At 44.1% G+C, this 22,047-nt stretch overlaps 1 protein-coding gene across 1 annotated transcript in view; it reads right to left on the reverse strand.

Annotated features, from left to right (window-relative positions):
- Positions 1 to 22,047, reverse strand: part of LOC115202538 (vacuolar protein sorting-associated protein 13C-like) — a 166,543-nt gene that overhangs the window by 104,220 nt on the left and 40,276 nt on the right. The window contains exons 5-14 of the mRNA XM_029766662.1: positions 20,420 to 20,521; positions 19,434 to 19,496; positions 16,460 to 16,531; positions 16,173 to 16,285; positions 15,844 to 15,903; positions 15,610 to 15,669; positions 15,254 to 15,334; positions 4,651 to 4,708; positions 1,962 to 2,089; positions 277 to 383 (exon numbers count right to left, since the gene is read on the reverse strand). Of these exons, the coding sequence (XP_029622522.1) occupies positions 277 to 383; positions 1,962 to 2,089; positions 4,651 to 4,708; positions 15,254 to 15,334; positions 15,610 to 15,669; positions 15,844 to 15,903; positions 16,173 to 16,285; positions 16,460 to 16,531; positions 19,434 to 19,496; positions 20,420 to 20,521 (844 nt within the window). The remainder of the gene's footprint in view (positions 1 to 276; positions 384 to 1,961; positions 2,090 to 4,650; positions 4,709 to 15,253; positions 15,335 to 15,609; positions 15,670 to 15,843; positions 15,904 to 16,172; positions 16,286 to 16,459; positions 16,532 to 19,433; positions 19,497 to 20,419; positions 20,522 to 22,047) is intronic.

Here is a 22,047-nt window from a genome sequence, read left to right on the forward strand (position 1 = left end):
TGACTGGTTGGCTGGCTGACTGGTTGGCTGGCTGGATGACTGGTTGGCTGGCTGGATGACTGGCTGGCTGGATGACTGGCTGGCTGGCTGGATGACTGGTTGGCTGGCTGGCTGACTGGCTGGTTGGCTGACTGTCTGTCTGGCTGGCTGGATGACTGGTTGGCTGGCTGACTGGTTGGCTGGCTGACTGGCTGACTGGCTGGTTGGCTGACTGTCTGGCTGGCTGGTTGGCTGGCTGGCTGACTGGCTGGCTGGCTGACTGGCTGGTTGACTTACCAGTGCTTGGCATTTGTGTGTACAGGTACATCAGGTCTGAACTTCCTGTAGGGTCCATTCTTCACCATACAGTCTATAGACTCTAGCAGGTCCACCATGGTTAGGTACTGAACAGGAAGAGAGAACACGATATCAGTCTATAGACTCTAAAACAGACGCCTCACAAGTCCTCAACTGGCAGCTTCATTAAATAGTCCCTCAAAACACCAGTCTCAACGTCAACAGTGGAGAGGCGACTCCAGGATGCTGACCTTCTAGGCAGAGTTCCTCTGTCCAGTGTCTGTGTTCTTTTGCCCATCTTTTATTGGCCAGTCTGAGATCTGGCTTTTTCTTTGCAACTCTGCCTAGAAGGCCAGCATCCCGGAGTCGCCTCTTCACTGTTGACGTTGAGACTGGTGTTTTGAGGATACTATTTAAAGAAGCTGCCAGTTGAGGACTTGTGAGGCGTCTGTTTCTCAAACTAGACACTCTAATGTTCTTGTCCTCTTGCTCAGTTGTGCACCGGGGCCTCCCACTCCTCTTTCTATTCTGGTTAGTGCCAGTTTGCACTGTTCTGGTAAGTGAGTAGTACACAACGTTGTACGAGATCTTCAGTTTCTTGGCGATTTCTCACATGGAATAGCCTTCATTTCTCAGAACAAGAATAGACTGACGAGTTTCAGAAGAAAGTTTTGTTTCTGGCCATTTTGAGCCTGTAATCGAACCCACAAATGCTGATGCTCCAGATACTCAACTAGTCTAAAGAATGCCCATTTTATTGCTTCTTTAAATCAGGACAACAGTTTTCAGCTGTGCTAACATAATTGCAAAAGGGTTTTCTAATGATTAATTAGCCTTTTAAAATGATAAACTTGGATTAGCTAACACAACGTGCCATTGGAACACAGGAGTGATGGTTGCTGATAATGGGCCTCTGTACGCCAATGTAGATATTCCATTAAAAATCAGCCGTTTCCAGCTACAATTGTCATTTACAACATTAACAATGTCTACACTGTATTTCTGATCAATTTGATGTTATTTTAAATGGACCAAAAAAAAGTGATTGTCTTTTAAAAAACAAGGACATTTCTAAGTGACCCCAAACTGTTGAAAGGTAGTGTACATATGATTAGGCTTCCTAACACCATGGAACCAGCTAAATCAAGTGCATATTAAATATGTTATATGTATTTGACCCACGTCAGGTCTGCATGGCCGATTATACATTTACATTTTAGTAATTTAACAGGCACTCTGATCCAGAGCCACTTCAGTCAGTCCATTCAACTAGGTTTTAGTAGGACAAAACAAGCACATTATCAATTACTGGAACTAAACCCTTCTTCAAGTCTGCAGAATCAATGCCAAGAAGGTTTGATCAGCTATGTTCTAAATTGGCATGTGTCTGAGTGTATGTGTGTCTGTTAGTGAGTCTGTGTGTGTGTGTGTGTGTGTGTGTGTGTGTGTGTGTGTGTGTGTGTGTGTGTGTGTGTGTGTGTGTGTGTGTGTGTGTGTGTGTGTGTGTGTGTGTGTGTATGTATGTATGTATGTATGTATGTATGTATGTATGTATGTATGTATGTATGTATGTATGTATGTATGTGTGTGTGTGTGTGTGTGTGTGTGTGTGTGTGTGTGTGTGTGTGTGTGTGTGTGTGTGTGTGTGTGTGTGTATGTGTGTGTGTGTCTGTGTGTGTTCGTACCTGTGGTTTGGTCATCTCTACTGCTACATTCTGAACCTCCAGATACAGGTTGGCTTTGGGAGACTTCAGCTCAATCTCAGCATTCGGGTTGATTACCATTTTAGCAGAGGCAAAGATGGGTTTGAAAACTGCAGACAGAGACAGAGAGAGAGAGAGAGAGAGAGAGACAGATGGACAGAGAGAGAGAGACAGAGAGAGAGACAGAGAGAGACAGAGAGAGACAGAGAGAGACAGAGAGAGACAGAGAGAGAGACAGAGAGAGAACATATGAATTCTACTTTAATATGAGACCAACATCTTGATGGATCATTCCCCCTCCAACATCTAGGTTTGGTTAGACTAGACACCATGCTCGTTGGGGATTCTCCATTTAAAGTGCTTCTTAATCCAGGATTAGCATCCACCTCAATCCCAAAGACAGACAGTCACAAGACGTTCAGAGACAGACAGATGGAGAGAACAGAGACAGACAGTAAGGGAGAACAGAGACAGACGGATGGAGAGAACAGAGACAGACAGTAAGGGAGAACAGAGACAGACAGTAAGGGAGAACAGAGACAGACGGATGGAGAGAACAGAGACAGATGGATGGAGAGAACAGAGACAGACAGATGGAGAGAACAGAGACAGACAGATGGAGAGAACAGAGACAGACAGTAAGGGAGAACAGGGACAGACGGATGGAGAGAACAGAGACAGACAGTAAGGGAGAACAGAGACAGACAGATGGAGAGAACAAGAGACAGACAGATGGAGAGAACAGAGACAGACAGTAAGGGAGAACAGGGACAGACGGATGGAGAGAACAGAGACTACCACATCATGGAATCACCATAGTCACATTGGCCTGTGATAAAGATGTTACATCTGTCTTGTAGACCACCAGGTCCCTCTGAGGGTTTCCTCAGACAGCCAGTATACCCAGTATATACACCCAGTCAGTATATAAAGCTGTCATATCTGTCTTGTAGACCACCAGGTCCCTCTGAGGGTTTCCTCAGACAGCCAGTATACCCAGTATATACACCCAGTCAGTATATAAAGCTGTCATATCTGTCTTGTAGACCACCAGGTCCCTCTGAGGGTTTCCTCAGACAGCCAGTATACCCAGTATATACACCCAGTCAGTATATAAAGCTGTCATATCTGTCTTGTAGACCACCAGGTCCCTCTGAGGGTTTCCTCAGACAGCCAGTATACCCAGTATATACACCCAGTCAGTATATAAAGCTGTCATATCTGTCTTCTTCATTAAAATGGAAATCATTTGATAACATTTTTGACATGCTTTTTTCTGGATGTTTTTGTTGTTATTGTTATTCTGTCTCTCACTGTTCAAATAAACCTACCATTAAAATGATAGACTGATCATTTCTTTGTCAGTGGGCAAATGTACAAAATCAGCAGGGGATCAAATACTTTTTTCCCCTCACTGAACATGTGAACCAGGTTTCACAGAGAGGAGAAGATAAAAGCATCCAACACTTAAAAGCAACAGGATGATTGGCTGACTGGTTGCCATGGAGAGTCTAAAAAAAAAACTTTAATAAAAAATAAAAAATGGATTCATGGAAGGACACCTTTCACCTTTCACCTTTCACCTTTCACCTTTCACCTTTCACCTTTCACTGTCTTTTGTAATGGAAAGTGTGTGTGTGTGTGTGTGTGTGTGTGTCTTTTGTAATGGAAAGTGTGTGTGTGTGTGTGTGTGTCTTTTGTAATGGAAAGTGTGTGTGTGTGTGTGTGTGTGTGTGTGTCTTTTGTAATGGAAAGTGTGTGTGTGTGTGTGTGTGTGTGTGTGTGTCTTTTGTAATGGAAAGTGTGTGTGTGTGTGTGTGTGTGTGTGTGTCTTTTGTAATGGAAAGTGTGTGTGTGTGTGTGTGTGTGTGTGTGTGTGTGTCTGTGTGTGGTGTGTCTGTGTGTGTGTGTGTGTGTGTGTGTGTGTGTGTGTGTGTGTTGTGTGTCTGTGTGTGTGTGTGTGTGTGGTGTGTGTGTGTGTGTGTGTGGTGTGTGTGTGGTGTGTGTGTGTGTGTGTGTCGTGTGTGTGTGTGTGTGTGTGTGTGTGTGTGTGTGTGTGTCTGTGTGTGTGTGTGTGTGTGTGTGTGTGTCTGTGTGTGTGTGTGTGTGTGTGTGTGTGTGTGTGTGTGTGTGTGTCTGTGTGTGTGTGTGTGTGTGTGTGTGTGTGTGTGTGTGTGGTGTGTGTGTGTGTGTGTCTGTGTGTGTGTGTGTGTGTGTGTGTGTGTGTGTGTGTGTGTGTCTGTGTGTGTGTGTGTGTGTGTGTGTGTGTGTGTTGTGTGTGTGTGTGTGTGTGTGTGTGTGTGTGTGTCTGTGTGTGTGTGTGTGTGTGTGTGGTGTGTGTGTGTGTGTGTGTGTGTGTGTGTGTGTCTGTGTGTGTGTGTGTGTGTGTGTGTGTGTGTGTGTGTGTGTCTGTGTGTGTGTGTGTGTGTGTGTGTGTGTGTGTGTCTGTGTGTGTGTCTGTGTGTGTGTGTGTGTGTGTGTGTGTCTGTGTGTGTGTGTGTGTGTGTGTGTGTGTGTGTGTCTGTGTGTGTGTGTGTGTGTCTGTGTGTGTGTGTGTGTGTGTGTGTGTGTGTGTGTGTGTGTCTGTGTGTGTGTGTGTGTGTGTGTGTGTGTGTGTGTGTGTGTGTGTGTGTGTGTGTGTGTGTGTGTGTGTGTTGCCCATGGTACATACTATATTGGTAGTCTTTGATCTCTTGGTCCTTGGTACTGATGCCGTCCTTCAGCTTTTCCTGGACAGACACAAAGACAAGGAAGAGGATTAGAAATCACACAGACATGACTCTGGTCTTCTGTAGCTCAGTTGGTAGAGCATCGTGCTTGCAACGACAGGAGTGTGGGTTCGATTCCCGGGTCCACCCATAAGTATGTATGTAAAACTGTAAGTCGCTCTGGATAAAAAGTTCATGCTAAACGGCATATATTTTTATTATACTATGACAAAAGAATCTAAGATGGAAGTATCTGCAGAATTAACCCGACGCGAATCTAAGATATTTAGAGATTCAGTTTAAATACTGATGAAACAGTACAGCAGGCAGAGTAGTCTGTGTTTTGTAAGATCATTTCTCTGCTAGACATTCCTTCAAAACGTCTTCCAGAGGAGAGGTATTATAGATCCCTGTATGAAGTTCTGCATCAACACTGACGGTGTTAATCTCTCCTCCCTCATTATATTATAGATCCCTGTATGAAGTACTGCATCAACACTGACGGTGTTAACCTCTCCTCCCTCATTATATTATAGATCCCTGTATGAAGTACTGCATCAACACTGACGGTGTTAAACGCTCTAACCTCTCCTCCCTCATTATATTATAGATCCCAGTATGAAGTACTGCAACAACACTGACGGTGTTAACTTCTTTGGGATAGGGGGCAGTATTTTCACGGCCGGATAAAAAAACGTACCCAATTTAATCTGGTTACTACTCCTGCCCAGAAACTAGAATATGCATATAATTAGTAGATTTGGATAGAAAACACTCTAAAGTTTCTAAAACTGTTTGAATGGTGTCTGAGTATAACAGAACTTATATGGCAGGCCAAAACCTGAGAAGATTCCATACAGGAAGTGCCCTGTCTGACAATTTCTTGTCCTTCTGTTGCATCTCTATCGACATTACAGCATCTGTGCTGTAACGTGACACTTTCTAAGGCTTCCATTGGCTCTCTAAAGCCGCCAGAATGTGGAATGGGGTGTCTGCTGTCTCTGGGCAAAGAACAGCAGCAGACTTTGTAAGTGGTCAGCCTGGGGACAGTGAGACTGGAGATGCGCGATCACGAGAACTCGCCATGTTTTTCTTTCAGTCTTTGAATGAATACAACGTTGCCCGGTTGGAATATTATCGCTATTTTACAAGAAAAATAGCATAAACATTTATTTTAAACAGCGTTTGACATGCTTCTAAGTACGGTAATGGAATATTTTGAAATTTTTTGTCACGAAATGCGCTCGCGCGTTACCCTTCGGATAGTGACCTGAACGCACAAACAAAACGGAGGTATTTGGATATAACTATGGATTATTTGGAACCAAAACAACATTTGTTGTTGAAGTAGAAGTCCTGGGAGTGCTGTCGTGGACGAATCAGAATTAGTTGGGTAACATAGATAATTAAGATGATTTATTAGTATAATATGCTTATTTGAGGTACTTGTCATTAGAAAGTGTCCATTGGACTCTGGTGTCTTTTCAGTTGCATGTCTACCTTAGCTGGGGCTCAGACACTTGGGGCCCAGAGAGGGGAGAGGTCAGATTTGTCATCATATGTGAATGTGTCTTTACTTATTCTTAAACCATGTGAAGGGATGGCGTGATTAATGGGGAACCAATGACTTGTCTCCACAATGTCTGTGAGCAAGTCACTCCCTCCTTTTCTTTATTGTGGGGAGGATTATGGCAGTAAATTGACCCTTGTATGTCCTCTCTTAGATCTCACACTTATCCTGTGATCATATATGGCCTAGAGGCTCACTCTCAGTGAGCCTGTCCAGGAGTGGGAACAAGAGGTGTTTTACTGAGGATGGGTCACTATGAGATAGCACTGACAAAGGAGATTTATGATGTATTTTGATAAGAACGCCTAAAAAGCATTCCAGAGGACATGAGCTAATGGTTCTGTTCTATGAAGTACCAGGGAGGGACGGTTCTAGGGGGACCAGATACTGGTCTATATAATGAACCCTGTTGACATAGCAGTTACTGTCTGCTGTGTTTTATTGATATCTGTCATACAAAACTTAACCTTTGTGAACTGTTACTAAGTATCTGTGGTTTGTCAATGTACGTTGAAGGGGGTGTATCGTTGCTATAAAAGATCCCTGTAGCCATTCTGTAATCACCTTCCTGGTTCATTCGAGAGAATAGCATTATTGAAGGTCAAGAACTTTTGCAAAAGTATGTTAAGTATTAAAGATGTAGTTTAACTCGGACTGGTGTGTTTGTAACTCCTCATTTGGTAATGCGGAAATTAGCCACCACAGTGCATTCTGACGAAGAACAGCAAAGGTAATTCAATTTTTCTAATAGTAATTCTGAGTTTAGGTGACCCCGAAGTTGCTGGATGTCAAAATAGCTAGCCGTGATGGCCGAGCTATGTACTCAGAATATTGCAAAATGTGCTTTCGCCGAAAAGCTATTTTAAAATCGGACATAGCGATTGCATAAAGGAGTTCTGTATCTATAATTCTTAAAATAATTGTTATGTATTTTGTCAACGTTTATCATGAGTAATTTAGTAAATTCACCGGAAGTTTGCGGGGGGTATGCTAGTTCTGAACATCACATGCTAATGTAAAAAGCTGGTTTTTGATATAAATATGAACTTGATTGAACAAAACATGCATGTATTGTATAACATAATGTCCTAGGAGTGTCATCTGATGAAGATCATCAAAGGTTAGTGCTGCATTTAGCTGTGGTTTGGGTTTATGTGACATATATGCTTGCTTGGAAAATGGCTGGGTGATTATTTGTGTCTATGTACTCTCCTAACATAATCTAATGTTTTGCTTTCGCTGTAAAGCCTTTTTGAAATTGGACAATGTGGTTAGATTAACGAGAGTCTTATCTTTAAAATGGTGTAAAATAGTTGATTGTTTGAGAAAAATGAATTGTGGTATTGGCTGTTGGCTAGGGGTTCCGCAGGCGGAACGGGGTTCTGCTAGCGGAACGGGGTTCTGCTAGCGGAACGTCTGTGCTCAACAGGTTAATCTCTCCTCCCTCATTATATTATAGATCCCTGTATGAAGAACTCCAACAACACTGACGGTGTTAAACGCTCTAACCTCTCCTCCCTCATTATATTATAGATCCCTGTATGAAAAACTGAAACAACACTGACGGTGTTAATCTCTCTAACCTCATTATATTATAGATCCCTGTATGAAGTACTGCAACAACACTGACGGTGTTAATCTCTCTAACCTCATTATATTATAGATCCCTGTATGAAAAACTGAAACAACACTGACGGTGTTAATCTCTCCTCCCTCATTATATTATAGATCCCTGTATGAAGTACTGCATCAACACTGACGGTGTTAAACTCTCTAACCTGTCCTCCCTCATTATATTATAGATCCCTGTATGAAGAACTCCAACAACACTGACGGTGTTAAACTCTCCTCCCTCATTATATTATAGATCCCTGTATGAAGTACTGCAACAACACTGATGGTGTTAAACCCTCCTCTCTCATTATATTATAGATCCCTGTATGAAGAACTCCAACAACACTGACGGTGTTAAACTCTCCTCCCTCATTATATTATAGATCCCTGTATGAAGAACTGCAACACTGACGGTGTTAAACTCTCTAACCTCATTATATTATAGATCCCTGTATGAAGTACTGCATCAACACTGACGGTGTTAACCTCTCCTCCCTCATTATATTATAGATCCCTGTATGAAGTACTGCAACACTGACGGTGTTAAACTCTCCTCCCTCATTATATTATAGATCTCTGTATGAAGTACTGCATCAACACTGACGGTGTTAAACCCTCCTCCCTCATTATATTATAGATCCCCTGTATGAAGAACTCCAACAACACTGATGGTGTTAACCTCTCCTCCCTCAGTATATTATAGATCCCTGTATGAAGTTCTGCATCAACACTGATGGTGTTAAACCCTCCTCCCTCATTATATTATAGATCTCTGTATGAAGTACTGCATCAACACTGATGGTGTTAAACCCTCCTCCCTCATTATCTTTTCACACGCTCTCCTTCTCCTCTCCTGTTTTATAGACATTTGCATTTTCCTCAATAACAACTGAACTGAAGAACAGGCATGAATTAACCTGCAGTAGACAGAACCAGGACTCAGTCTGAATACAAACATTATGTAACCTACTGTAGACAGAACCAGGACTCAGTCTGAATACAGACATTATGTAACCTACTGTAGACAGAACCAGGACTCAGTCTGAATACAGACATTATGTAACCTACTGTAGACAGAACCAGGACTCAGTCTGAATACAGACATTATGTAACCTACTGTAGACAGAACCAGAACTCAGTCTGAATACAAACATTATGTAACCTACTGTAGACAGAACCAGGACTCAGTCTGAATACAAACATTATGTAACCTACTGTAGACAGAACCAGGACTCAGTCTGAATACAAACATTATGTAACCTACTGTAGACAGAACCAGGACTCAGTCTGAATACAGACATTATGTAACCTACTGTAGACAGAACCAGGACTCAGTCTGAATACAAACATTATGTAACCTACTGTAGACAGAACCAGGACTCAGTCTGAATACAAACATTATGTAACCTACTGTTATCACTGGATGGACTACTGGCATTATTAAAAGGCTGATTATGGACCAGAGTTAACACTTGATGTTCTGCTGGAATATTTAATTAAAAAAGGCTGATTATGGACCAGAGTTAACGCTTGATGTTCTGCTGGAATATTTAATTAAAAAGGCAGATTATGGACCAGAGTTATCACTTGATGTTCTGCTGGAATATTTAATTAAAAAAGGCAGATTATGGACCAGAGTTAACACTTGATGTTCTGCTGGTATATTTAATTAAAAAGACTGATTATGGACCAGAGTCTGTGTTCACTTTGTTTTGTCTTGCGTCACAACTGATTTACTAACTCCCATGTGTGTTCCTATGTGAGTGTGTGTGTTCTGTCTGGGTAATTGTAATACAGGAGGTTATGCAATATGTCTTAATGGTTATTAGGCTGTGAGAGCAAACACACTATGTCCACTCGAGGAACAGATGGCAGGACGCACCTGGGACACGTGATGGGGAATTTGGGTCAGGCAGGGAGAGGAAAATTGGATGTTCCTGATTGGGACTGAGTTCCCTATCAGTCTGTACAACACAGAGACCTATGAGGATCGTTCTGTTCCCTATCAGTCTGTACAACACAGAGCTATGAGGATCGTTCTGTTCCCTATCAGTCTGTACAACACAGAGAGCTATGAGGATCGTTCTGTTCCCTATCAGTATGTACAACACAGAGAGCTATGAGGATCGTTCTGTTCCTTATCAGTCTGTACAACACAGAGAGCTATGAGGATCGTTCTGTTCCCTATCAGTCAGTACAACACAGAGAGCTATGAGGATCGTTCTGTTCCCTATCAGTCTGTACAACACAGAGAGCTATGAGGATCGTTCTGTTCCCTATCAGTCTGTACAACACAGAGCTATGAGGATCGTTCTGTTCCCTATCAGTCTGTACAACACAGAGCTATGAGGATCGTTCTGTTCCCTATCAGTCTGTACAACACAGAGCTATGAGGATCGTTCTGTTCCTTATCAGTCTGTACAACACAGAGAGCTATGAGGATCGTTCTGTTCCCTATCAGTCTGTACAACACAGAGAGCTATGAGGATCGTTCTGTTCCCTATCAGTCTGTACAACACAGAGCTATGAGGATCGTTCTGTTCCCTATCAGTCTGTACAACACAGAGCTATGAGGATCGTTCTGTTCCCTATCAGTCTGTACAACACAGAGCAATGAGGATCGTTCTGTTCCCTATCAGTCTGTACAACACAGAGAGCTATGAGGATCGTTCTGTTCCTTATCAGTCTGTACAACACAGAGAGCTATGAGGATCGTTCTGTTCCCTATCAGTCAGTACAACACAGAGAGCTATGAGGATCGTTCTGTTCCCTATCAGTCTGTACAACACAGAGAGCTATGAGGATCGTTCTGTTCCCTATCAGTCTGTACAACACAGAGAGCTATGAGGATCGTTCTGTTCCCTATCAGTCTGTACAACACAGAGCTATGAGGATCGTTCTGTTCCCTATCAGTCTGTACAACACAGAGCTATGAGGATCGTTCTGTTCCCTATCAGTCTGTACAACACAGAGCTATGAGGATCGTTCTGTTCCCTATCAGTCTGTACAACACAGAGCTATGAGGATCGTTCTGTTCCCTATCAGTCTGTACAACACAGAGAGCTATGAGGATCGTTCTGTTCCTTATCAGTCTGTACAACACAGAGAGCTATGAGGATCGTTCTGTTCCCTATAAGTCAGTACGACACAGAGAGCTATGAGGATCGTTCTGTTCCCTATCAGTCAGTACAACACAGAGAGCTATGAGGATCGTTCTGTTCCCTGTCAGTCTGTACAACACAGAGAGCTGTGAGGATCGTTCTGTTCCCTATCAGTCTGTACAACACAGAGCTATGAGGATCGTTCTGTTCCCTATCAGTCTGTACAACACAGAGCTATGAGGATCGTTCTGTTCCCTATCAGTCAGTACAACACAGAGCTATGAGGATCGTTCTGTTCCCTATCAGTCAGTACAACACAGAGAGCTATGAGGATCGTTCTGTTCCCTATCAGTCTGTACAACACAGAGCTATGAGGATCGTTCTGTTCCTTATCAGTCTGTACAACACAGAGAGATATGAGGATCGTTATGTTCCCTATCAGTCAGTACGAAACAGAGCTTTGAGGATCGTTCTGTTCCCTATCAGTCTGTACAACACAGAGAGCTATGAGGATCGTTCTGTACAACACAGAGCTATGAGGATCGTTCTGTTCCCTATCAGTCTGTACAACAGAGAGAGCTATGAGGATCGTTCTGTTCCCTATCAGTCTGTACAACACAGAGCTATGAGGATCGTTCTGTTCCCTATCAGTCAGTACAACACAGAGAGCTATGAGGATTGTTCTGTTCCCTATCAGTATGTACAACACAGAGAGCTATGAGGATCGTTCTGTTCCCTATCAGTCTGTACAACACAGAGCTATGAGGATCGTTCTGTTCCCTATCAGTCTGTACAACACAGAGAGCTATGAGGATCGTTCTGTTCCCTATCAGTCAGTACAACACAGAGAGCTATGAGGATCGTTCTGTTCCCTATCAGTCTGTACAACACAGAGAGCTATGAGGATCGTTCTGTTCCCTATCAGTCAGTACGACACAGGTACCAGTGAAAGACAACAGGAAACTAAAAGTTGAAAATCAAATCCAGGGGGCAGCTAAATAAACTGAATGGACCTCTAATAAACTATCAACCAATCACTGAACGGACCTCTAATAAACTAATCAACCAATCACTGAACGGACCTCTAATAAACTAATCAACCAATCACTGAACGGACCTCTAATAAACTAATCAACCAATCACTGAACGGACCTCTAATAAACTAATCAACCAATCACTGAACGGACCTCTAATAAACTAATCAACCAATCACTGAACGGACCTCTAATAAACTAATCAACCAATCACTGAACGGACCTCTAATAAACTATCAACCAATCACTGAACGGACCTCTAATAAACTAATCAACCAATCGCTGAACGGACCTCTAATAAACTAATCAACCAATCACTGAACGGACCTCTAATAAACTAATCAACCAATCACTGAACGGACCTCTAATAAACTATCAACCAATCACTGAACGGACCTCTAATAAACTAATCAACCAATCGCTGAACGGACCTCTAATAAACTAATCAACCAATCACTGAACGGACCTCTAATAAACTAATCAACCAATCACTGAACGGACCTCTAATAAACTAATCAACCAATCACTGAACGGACCTCTAATAAACTAATCAACCAATCACTGAACGGACCTCTAATAAACTAATCAACCAATCACTGAACGGACCTCTAATAAACTAATCAACCAATCACTGAACGGACCTCTAATAAACTATCAACCAATCACTGAACGGACCTCTAATAAACTAATCAACCAATCGCTGAACGGACCTCTAATAAACTAATCAACCAATCACTGAACGGACCTCTAATAAACTATCAACCAATCACTGAACGGACCTCTAATAAACTAATCAACCAATCACTGAACGGACCTCTAATAAACTAATCAACCAATCACTGAATGGACTTCTAATAAACTATCAACCAATCAAATGCTTTTATAAAGCCCTCTTTACATCAGCAGTTGTCCCAAAGTGCCACAGCGATTCCCAGCCGAACACCAAGTCATCTAAGAGGTTCTATTTTCAGCGGCGTGTGGATAGATACAGCGCTACTCTGATTCAGCCATGTGAGATCATGGGAACAGCTAACGGAAACACTAACTAGGTTACACTTCATTCCAGATGAGAGAACATCAGACGGCTACGTCACCCACACGTCAGGCTTATTCACACACACACACACACACACACACACACACACACACACACACAGCTCCTAGTAATGCTTCTCAACCTGAGGCAACTACCCAGCAGCACCAGTTATGCTGTCTGCAGAGCTGAGGAAAGACATTGATCCGTTGATCTGTGATGTGCCTGTGTTTACTCTGTATGACCAGTAACAGTACAAACAGAGACCTGAGCAATCCATCACAGATAACACACACCTAGGGGGGAAGACCTGAGCAATCCATCACAGATAACACACACCTAGGGGGGAAGACCTGAGCAGTCCATCACAGATAACACACACCTAGGGGGGAAGACCTGAGCAGTCCATCACAGATAACACACAGCTTGGGAATAAGACCTGAGCAGTCCATCACAGATAACACACACCTAGGGAACAAGACCTGAGCAGTCCATCACAGATAACACACACCTAGGGAACAAGACCTGAGCAGTCCATCACAGATAACACACCCCTAGGGAACAAGACCTGAGCAGTCCATCACAGATAACACACACCTAGGGAACAAGACCTGAGCAGTCCATCACAGATAACGCACACCTAGAGAAGACCTGAGCAGTCCATCACAGATAACAAACTCCTAGGGAACAAGACCTGAGCAGTCCATCACAGATAACACATACCTAGGGAACAAGACCTGAGCAGTCCATCACAGATAACACATACCTAGGGAAGAAGACCTGAGCAGTCCATCACAGATAACACACCCCTAGGGAACAAGACCTGAGCAGTCCATCACAGATAACACACACCTAAGGAAGACCTGAGCAGTCCATCACAGATAACACACACCTAGGGAATAAGACCTGAGCAGTCCATCACAGATAACACACACCTAGGGAATAAGACCTGAGCAGTCCATCACAGATAACACACACCTAGGGAACAAGACCTGATCCCAGGTGAGGGATTAACCAGTCATAAGTAGACAATATGATCAGACCACACCACACTGGAGACAATATGATCAGACCACACCACACTGGAGACAATATGATCAGACCACACCACACCACACTGGAGACAATATGATCAGACCACACCACACCACACTGGAGACAATATGATCAGACCACACCACACCACACTGGAGACAATATGATCAGACCACACCACACTGGAGACAATATGATCAGACCACACCACACTGGAGACAATATGATCAGACCACACCACACTGGAGACAATATGATCAGACCACACCACACTGGAGACAATATGATCAGACCACACCACACTGGAGACAATATGATCAGACCACACCACACTGGGGACAATATGATCAGACCACACCACACTGGAGACAATATGATCAGACCACACCACACTGGGGACAATATGATCAGACCACACCACCCTGGAGACAATATGATCAGACCACACCACACTGGGGACAATATGATCAGACCACAACACACCACACTGGAGACAATATGATCAGACCACACCACACTGGAGACAATATGATCAGACCACACCACCCTGGAGACAATATGATCAGACCACACCACACTGGAGACAATATGATCAGACCACACCACACTGGGGACAATATGATCAGACCACACCACCCTGGAGACAATATGATCAGACCACACCACACTGGGGACAATATGATCAGACCACACCACACTGGGGACAATATGATCAGACCACACCACCCTGGAGACAATATGATCAGACCACACCACCCTGGAGACAATATGATCAGACCACACCACACTGGGGACAATATGATCAGACCACACCACACTGGAGACAATATGATCAGACCACATCTCTTCCTGATAAAGACAGAGAGCTTCATTACCAGTATCTCTTCCTGATAAAGACAGAGAGCTTCATTACCAGTATCTCTTCCTGATAAAGACAGAGAGGTTCATTACCAGTATCTCTTCCTGATAAAGACAGAGAGGTCCATTACCAGTATCTCTTCCTGATAAAGACAGAGAGGTTCATTACCAGTATCTCTTCCTGATAACGACAGAGAGGTTCATTACTAGTATCTCTTCCTGATAAAGACAGAGAGGTTCATTACCAGTATCTCTTCCTGATAAAGACAGAGAGGTTCATTACCAGTATCTCTTCCTGATAAAGACAGAGAGGTTCATTACCAGTATCTCTTCCCAGGAGCCTTTATAGAAGATGGGACTGTTGACGTTCCAGTAGGCGCACAGACATTCTAAACGGCCCAGCTGGAAACAGAGAGAGGACAGGAAGTCAACAGAGAGAGGACAGGAAGTCAACAGAGAGAGGACAGGAAGTCAACTGGGCACATCAACAATGTCACCCCAACGTTACAATCGACAACATAGAGCACGGCTTTGCCCTGAAATCTGTTAGGCCTTCCGTGAAATAGCTGTACGAGCTACAGACTATTGTTACTACAGTGGCAGTGTTACCATGGAGCAGAATGACAACAGATCATAACAACATGTATTCATTTACTGCTCCACAAACCGGTTGTTACCTTGTAGATGATTCTGGCTGCCTCGTTCAGAATACACGCCTTCCAGTTGTCATCGGTCGTCTACAAACAAAATCACAAGAGAAATGAATGAGCAGAATGACTGATTTCAGAAAGACTCATCACATCTTGTCAACCAGTGTGTGTGTCTGTGTGTGTGTGTCTGTGCGTGTGTGTACCTGTAGACTGATCATATCTTGTCCCTCAGTGTGTGTGTGTGTGTGTGTGTGTGTGTACCTGTAGACTCAGCTCAGCCAGGGTGACCCCCATAGAGAGGGGCTGCTGGGGGTCTAATATCTGGAACACACAAACCACAGAGACAATCACACAACCTCCCATAATGCACTGAGAGACAGGAAATACTAGGAAAGGATGTGAGGAAATGGAACAAGGATATGAGGTGAGGAGGGGAAAAAAAGAGGTGAGGAAAGGAGATGAGGAAAGATGAGGAGAGGCAGTGAGGAGAGAAGAAAAGGAAAGGAGGTGAGGAAAGGATATAGGAGAGGTGAGGAAAGGAAAGGAGACAAAGACAGGAAGAGTATTGTGTCCCAGGTCTAGAAACTGACATCGTCCTCATATCTGATATGGATGCTGGTGATCTTGACTTGTAGGTTCTTGATGACCTGCGTGGCCAGCTTCTCAGCAAACGTGTCCTTCTTCTCATCTTTCTGAGGCTTTTCTGAAATGACCAGAACAAGATAGTCAGGCAGCTGATAATGTGAACCGGCTGAAATACACACACGTCACTGGAGGATTAAAGATGATGTATTTTGGTCAATAATACTGTCACAACACACATTCACATTGACGATCACAATCACTTGGATGGGATTCACGCAAAACAAGCACCTACCTTGTTTGTTTTCATGGCGTTTTAAAGATTTTAGACTCTTAAAGCCTTTCTTGTGTTTTTTAATCTTATATCCTTTATCATTAACGCAGCATTAACAGAGGAACAGCTGTTAGTGGAGAGTCAATGCAACAGTGACATGACAGACAGACATCAAAACAGGAAGAACACAAAGATAACAACAGAGCCTGGCTGGTCCACTACAGAACAGAACCTAATACCTGGCTGGTCCACTACAGAACAGAACCTAATACCTGGCTGGTCCACTACAGAACAGAACCTAATACCTGGCTGGTCCACTACAGAACAGAACCTAATACCTGGCTGGTCCACTACAGAACAGAACCTAATACCTGGCTGGTCCACTACAGAACAGAACCTAATACCTGGCTGGTCCACTACAGAACAGAACCTAATGCCTGGCTGGTCCACTACAGAACAGAACCTAATACCTGGCTGGTCCACTACAGAACAGAACCTAATGCCTGGCTGGTCCACTACAGAACAGAACCTAATACCTGGCTGGTCCACTACAGAACAGAACCTAATACCTGGCTGGTCCACTACAGAACAGAACCTAATACCTGGCTGGTCCACTACAGAACAGAACCTAATGCCTGGCTGGTCCACTACAGAACAGAACCTAATACCTGGCTGGTCCACTACAGAACAGAACCTAATACCTGGCTGGTCCACTACAGAACAGAACCTAATACCTGGCTGGTCCACTACAGAACAGAACCTAATACCTGGCTGGTCCACTACAGAACAGAACCTAATACCTGGCTGGTCCACTACAGAACAGAACAGAACCTAATGCCTGGCTGGTCCACTACAGAACAGAACCTAATACCTGGCTGGTCCACTACAGAACAGAACCTAATACCTGGCTGGTCCACTACAGAACAGAACCTAATGCCTGGCTGGTCCACTACAGTACAGAACAGAACCTAATGCCTGGCTGGTCCACTACAGAACAGAACCTAATACCTGGCAGGTCCACTACAGAACAGAACCTAATACCTGGCTGGTCCACTACAGAACAGAACCTAATACCTGGCTGGTCCACTACAGAACAGAACCTAATACCTGGCTGGTCCACTACACTACAGAACCTAACACCTGGCTGGTCCACTACAGAACAGAACCTAATGCCTGGCTGGTCCACTACAGAAAAGAACAGAACCTAATGCCTGGCTGGTCCACTACAGAACAGAACCTAATACCTGGCTGGTCCACTACAGAACAGAACCTAATGTCTGGCTGGTCCACTACAGTACAGAACAGAACCTAATGCCTGGCTGGTCCACTACAGAACAGAACCTAATACCTGGCAGGTCCACTACAGAACAGAACCTAATACCTGGCTGGTCCACTACAGAACAGAACCTAATACCTGGCTGGTCCACTACAGAACAGAACCTAATGCCTGGCTGGTCCACTACAGTACAGAACAGAACCTAATGCCTGGCTGGTCCACTACAGAACAGAACCTAATGCCTGGCTGGTCCACTACAGAACAGAACAGAACCTAATACCTGGCTGGTCCACTACAGAACAGAACAGAACCTAATACCTGGCTGGTCCACTACAGAACAGAACCTAATGCCTGGCTGGTCCACTACAGAACAGAACCTAATACCTGGCTGGTCCACTACACTACAGAACCTAATACCTGGCTGGTCCACTACAGAACAGAACCTAATACCTGGCTGGTCCACTACACTACAGAACCTAACACCTGGCTGGTCCACTACAGAACAGAACCTAATGCCTGGCTGGTCCACTACAGAACAGAACCTAATGCCTGGCTGGTCCACTACAGAACAGAACCTAATACCTGGCTGGTCCACTACAGAACAGAACCTAATACCTGGCTGGTCCACTACAGAACAGAACCTAATGCCTGGCTGGTCCACTACAGTACAGAACAGAACCTAATGCCTGGCTGGTCCACTACAGAACAGAACCTAATACCTGGCAGGTCCACTACAGAACAGAACCTAATACCTGGCTGGTCCACTACAGAACAGAACCTAATACCTGGCTGGTCCACTACAGAACAGAACATAATGCCTGGCTGGTCCACTACAGAACAGAACCTAATGCCTGGCTGGTCCACTACAGAACAGAACAGAACCTAATACCTGGCTGGTCCACTACAGAACAGAAGCTAATGCCTGGCTGGTCCACTACAGAACAGAACAGAACCTAATGCCTGGCTGGTCCACTACAGTACAGAACCTAATACCTGGCTGGTCCATTACAGAACAGAACAGAACCTAATGCCTGGCTGGTCCACTACAGAACAGAACAGAACCTAATACCTGGCTGGTCCACTACAGAACAGAACAGAACCTAAAACCTGACTGGTCCACTACAGTACACAACCTAATACCTGGCTGGTCCACTACAGAACAGAACCTAATACCTGGCTGGTCCATTACAGAACAGAACCTAATACCTGGCTGGTCCACTACAGAACAGAACCTAATACCTGGCTGGTCCACTACAGTACAGAACCTAATGCCTGGCTGGTCCACTACAGTACAGAACAGAACCTAATGCCTGGCTGGTCCACTACAGAACAGAACAGAACCTAATACCTGGCTGGTCCACTACAGAACAGAACAGAACCTAATACCTGGCTGGTCCACTACAGAACATAACCTAATACCTGGCTGGTCCACTACAGAACAGAACCTAATGCCTGGATGGTCCACTACAGAACAGAACCTAATACCTGGCTGGTCCACTACAGAACAGAACCTAATACCTGGCTGGGTCCACTACAGAACAGAACCTAAATCCTGGCTGGTCCACTACAGAACAGAACCTAATACCTGGCTGGTCCCCTACAGAACAGAACCTAATACCTGGCTGGTCCACTACAGTACAGAACAGAACCTAATACCTGGCTGGTCCACTACAGAACAGAACCTAATACCTGGCTGGTCCACTACAGAACAGAACCTACCATGCTGAGGCTCCTTATACACAACACTTTCCAGATTAAACAGCAGCTCTCCCGTCTGAGAGTCTACGTGTCCCGTGAGGTGAGCAGCACAGGGTAAACAGTAGAGAGAGAGAGCAGTGGTCAGATTAAATACACCATCAGCAGCACAGGGTAAACAGTAGAGAGAGAGAGCAGTGGTCAGATTAAATACACCATCAGCAGCACAAGGTAAACAGTAGAGAGAGAGAGCAGTGGTCAGATTAAATACACCATCAGCAGGACAAGGTAAACAGTAGAGAGAGGGAGTAGTGGTCAGATTAAATACACCATCAGCAGGACAAGGTAAACAGTAGAGAGAGAGAGCAGTGGTCAGATTAAATACACCATCAGCAGCACAAGGTAAACAGTAGAGAGAGAGAGCAGTGGTCAGATTAAATACACCATCAGCAGGACAAGGTAAACGGTAGAGAGAGAGAGTAGTGGTCAGATTAAATACACCATCAGCAGGACAAGGTAAACAGTAGAGAGAGAGAGCAGTGGTCAGATTAAATACACCATCAGCAGGAGAAGGTAAACAGTAGAGAGAGAGAGCAGTAGTTTAACTCCAGTCTCCTCCCCTCTGTGATGTCAGTCCACTAGTTTAACTCCCGTCTCCTCACCTCTGTGATGTCACTAGTTTAACTCCCGTCTCCTCCCCTCTGTAATGTCACTAGTTTAACTCCCGTCTCCTCCCCTCTGTGATGTCACTAGTTTAACTCCCGTCTCCTCCCCTCTGTGATGTCACTAGTTTAACTCCCGTCTCCTCACCTCTGTGATGTCACTAGTTTAACTCCCGTCTCCTCCCCTCTGTGATGTCACTAGTTTAACTCCCGTCTCCTCACCTCTCTGATGTCAGTCCACTAGTTTAACTCCCGTCTCCTCCCCTCTGTGATGTCAGTCCACTAGTTTAACTCCCGTCTCCTCCCCTCTGTGATGTCAGCCCACTAGTTTAACTCCCGTCTCCTCACCTCTGCGAGCAGCCATCAGTAGCGCGTCTTCAATGCGCTGCAGCTCCTTCTGCTTCGCCTCCTGCTGGTAACGCTCCTCCTTCGCAGCGTCATACTTTATCGCTTTGAAACAACACACCATGGACATAGTTAATAAACACAACGGGTGTTGGAATTCCAATATTCAGGGCTTCAGGTGATGTTTTGGTACTTAAAATCACATAGAACAAGACAACATGACTACATGGTGGATAGACATAGAACTGTTGATAGTAATATACATACAGTACAGTTCAACTGGTGTTAGCGTTTCAACATTCAGAGCTTTAGTTGACGGTTGGACTGTGTGGATTCAACCATGGATAGACTATAGGCTTACTTCCACTGTATGAACCAAGTTTAAGTTTAGTTCTAGATTTAAAGAGGGGTGGGTTTTTTTGTCCAGGAAACGGTTGATCTTGGTCTGGGAAACTGTCCAAAACGGGTCCTACACAAACCTATAGTACCAGTCAAAAGTTTGGACACACCTACACATTCAAGGGTTTTTCTTTATTTTCATTATTTTCTACATTGTAGAATAATAGTGAAGACATCAAAACTATGAAATAACACATATGGAATCAAAATATATTTTATGTTTGAGATTCTTCAAAGTAGCCACCCTTTGCCTTGATCACAGCTTTGCACACTCTTGGCATTCTCTCAACCAGCTTCATGAGGTAGTCACCTGGAATGCATTTCAATTAACAGGTGTGTCTTGTTAAAAGTTAATATGTGGAATTTCTTTCTTTCTTAATGTATTTGAGCCAATCAGTTGTGTTGTGACAAGGTAGGGTTGGTATACAGAAGATAGTCTTATTTGGTAAAAGACCAAGTCCATATTATGACAAAAACAGCTCAAATAAGCAAAGAGAAATGACAGTCCATCATTACTTTAAGACATGAAGGTCAGTCAATGCAGAAAATGTCAAGAACTTTGAAAGTTTCTTCAAGTGCAGTCGCAAAACCCATCAAGCGCTATGATGAAACTGGCTCTCATGAGGACCGCCACAGGAAAGGAAGACCCAGAGTTACCTCTGCTGCAGAGGATAAGTTCATTAGAGTTAACTGCACCTCAGATTGCAGCCCAAATAAATGCTTCACAGAGTTAAAGTAACAGACGCATCTCAACATCAACTGTTCAGAGGAGACTACGTGAATCAGGCCTTCATGGTCAAATTGCTGTCTAGAAACCACTACTAAAGGACACCAATAAGAAGAAGAGACTTGCTTGGGCCAAGAAACACGAGCAATGGACATTAGACCAGTGGAAATCTGTCATTTGGTTTGATGAGATTTTTGGTTCCAACCGCCGTGTCTTTGTGAGACGCAGAGTAGGTGAACGGATTATCTCCGCATGTGTGGTTCCCACCGTGAAGCATGGAGGAGGAGGTGTGATGGTGCTTTGCTGGGGACACGGTCTGTGATTTATTTAGAATTCTAGACACACTTAACCAGCATGGCTACAACAGCATTCTGCAGTGATACGCCATCCCATCTGATTTGCGCTTAGTGGGACTATCATTTGTTTTTCAATGACCCAAAACACACCTCAAAACTGTGTAAAGGGCTATTTGACCAAGAAGGAGAGTGATGGAGTGCTGCATCAC

Source organism: Salmo trutta, chromosome 12 (genome assembly GCF_901001165.1).
Source record: "Salmo trutta chromosome 12, fSalTru1.1, whole genome shotgun sequence".
Lineage (NCBI taxonomy): Eukaryota > Metazoa > Chordata > Actinopteri > Salmoniformes > Salmonidae > Salmo > Salmo trutta.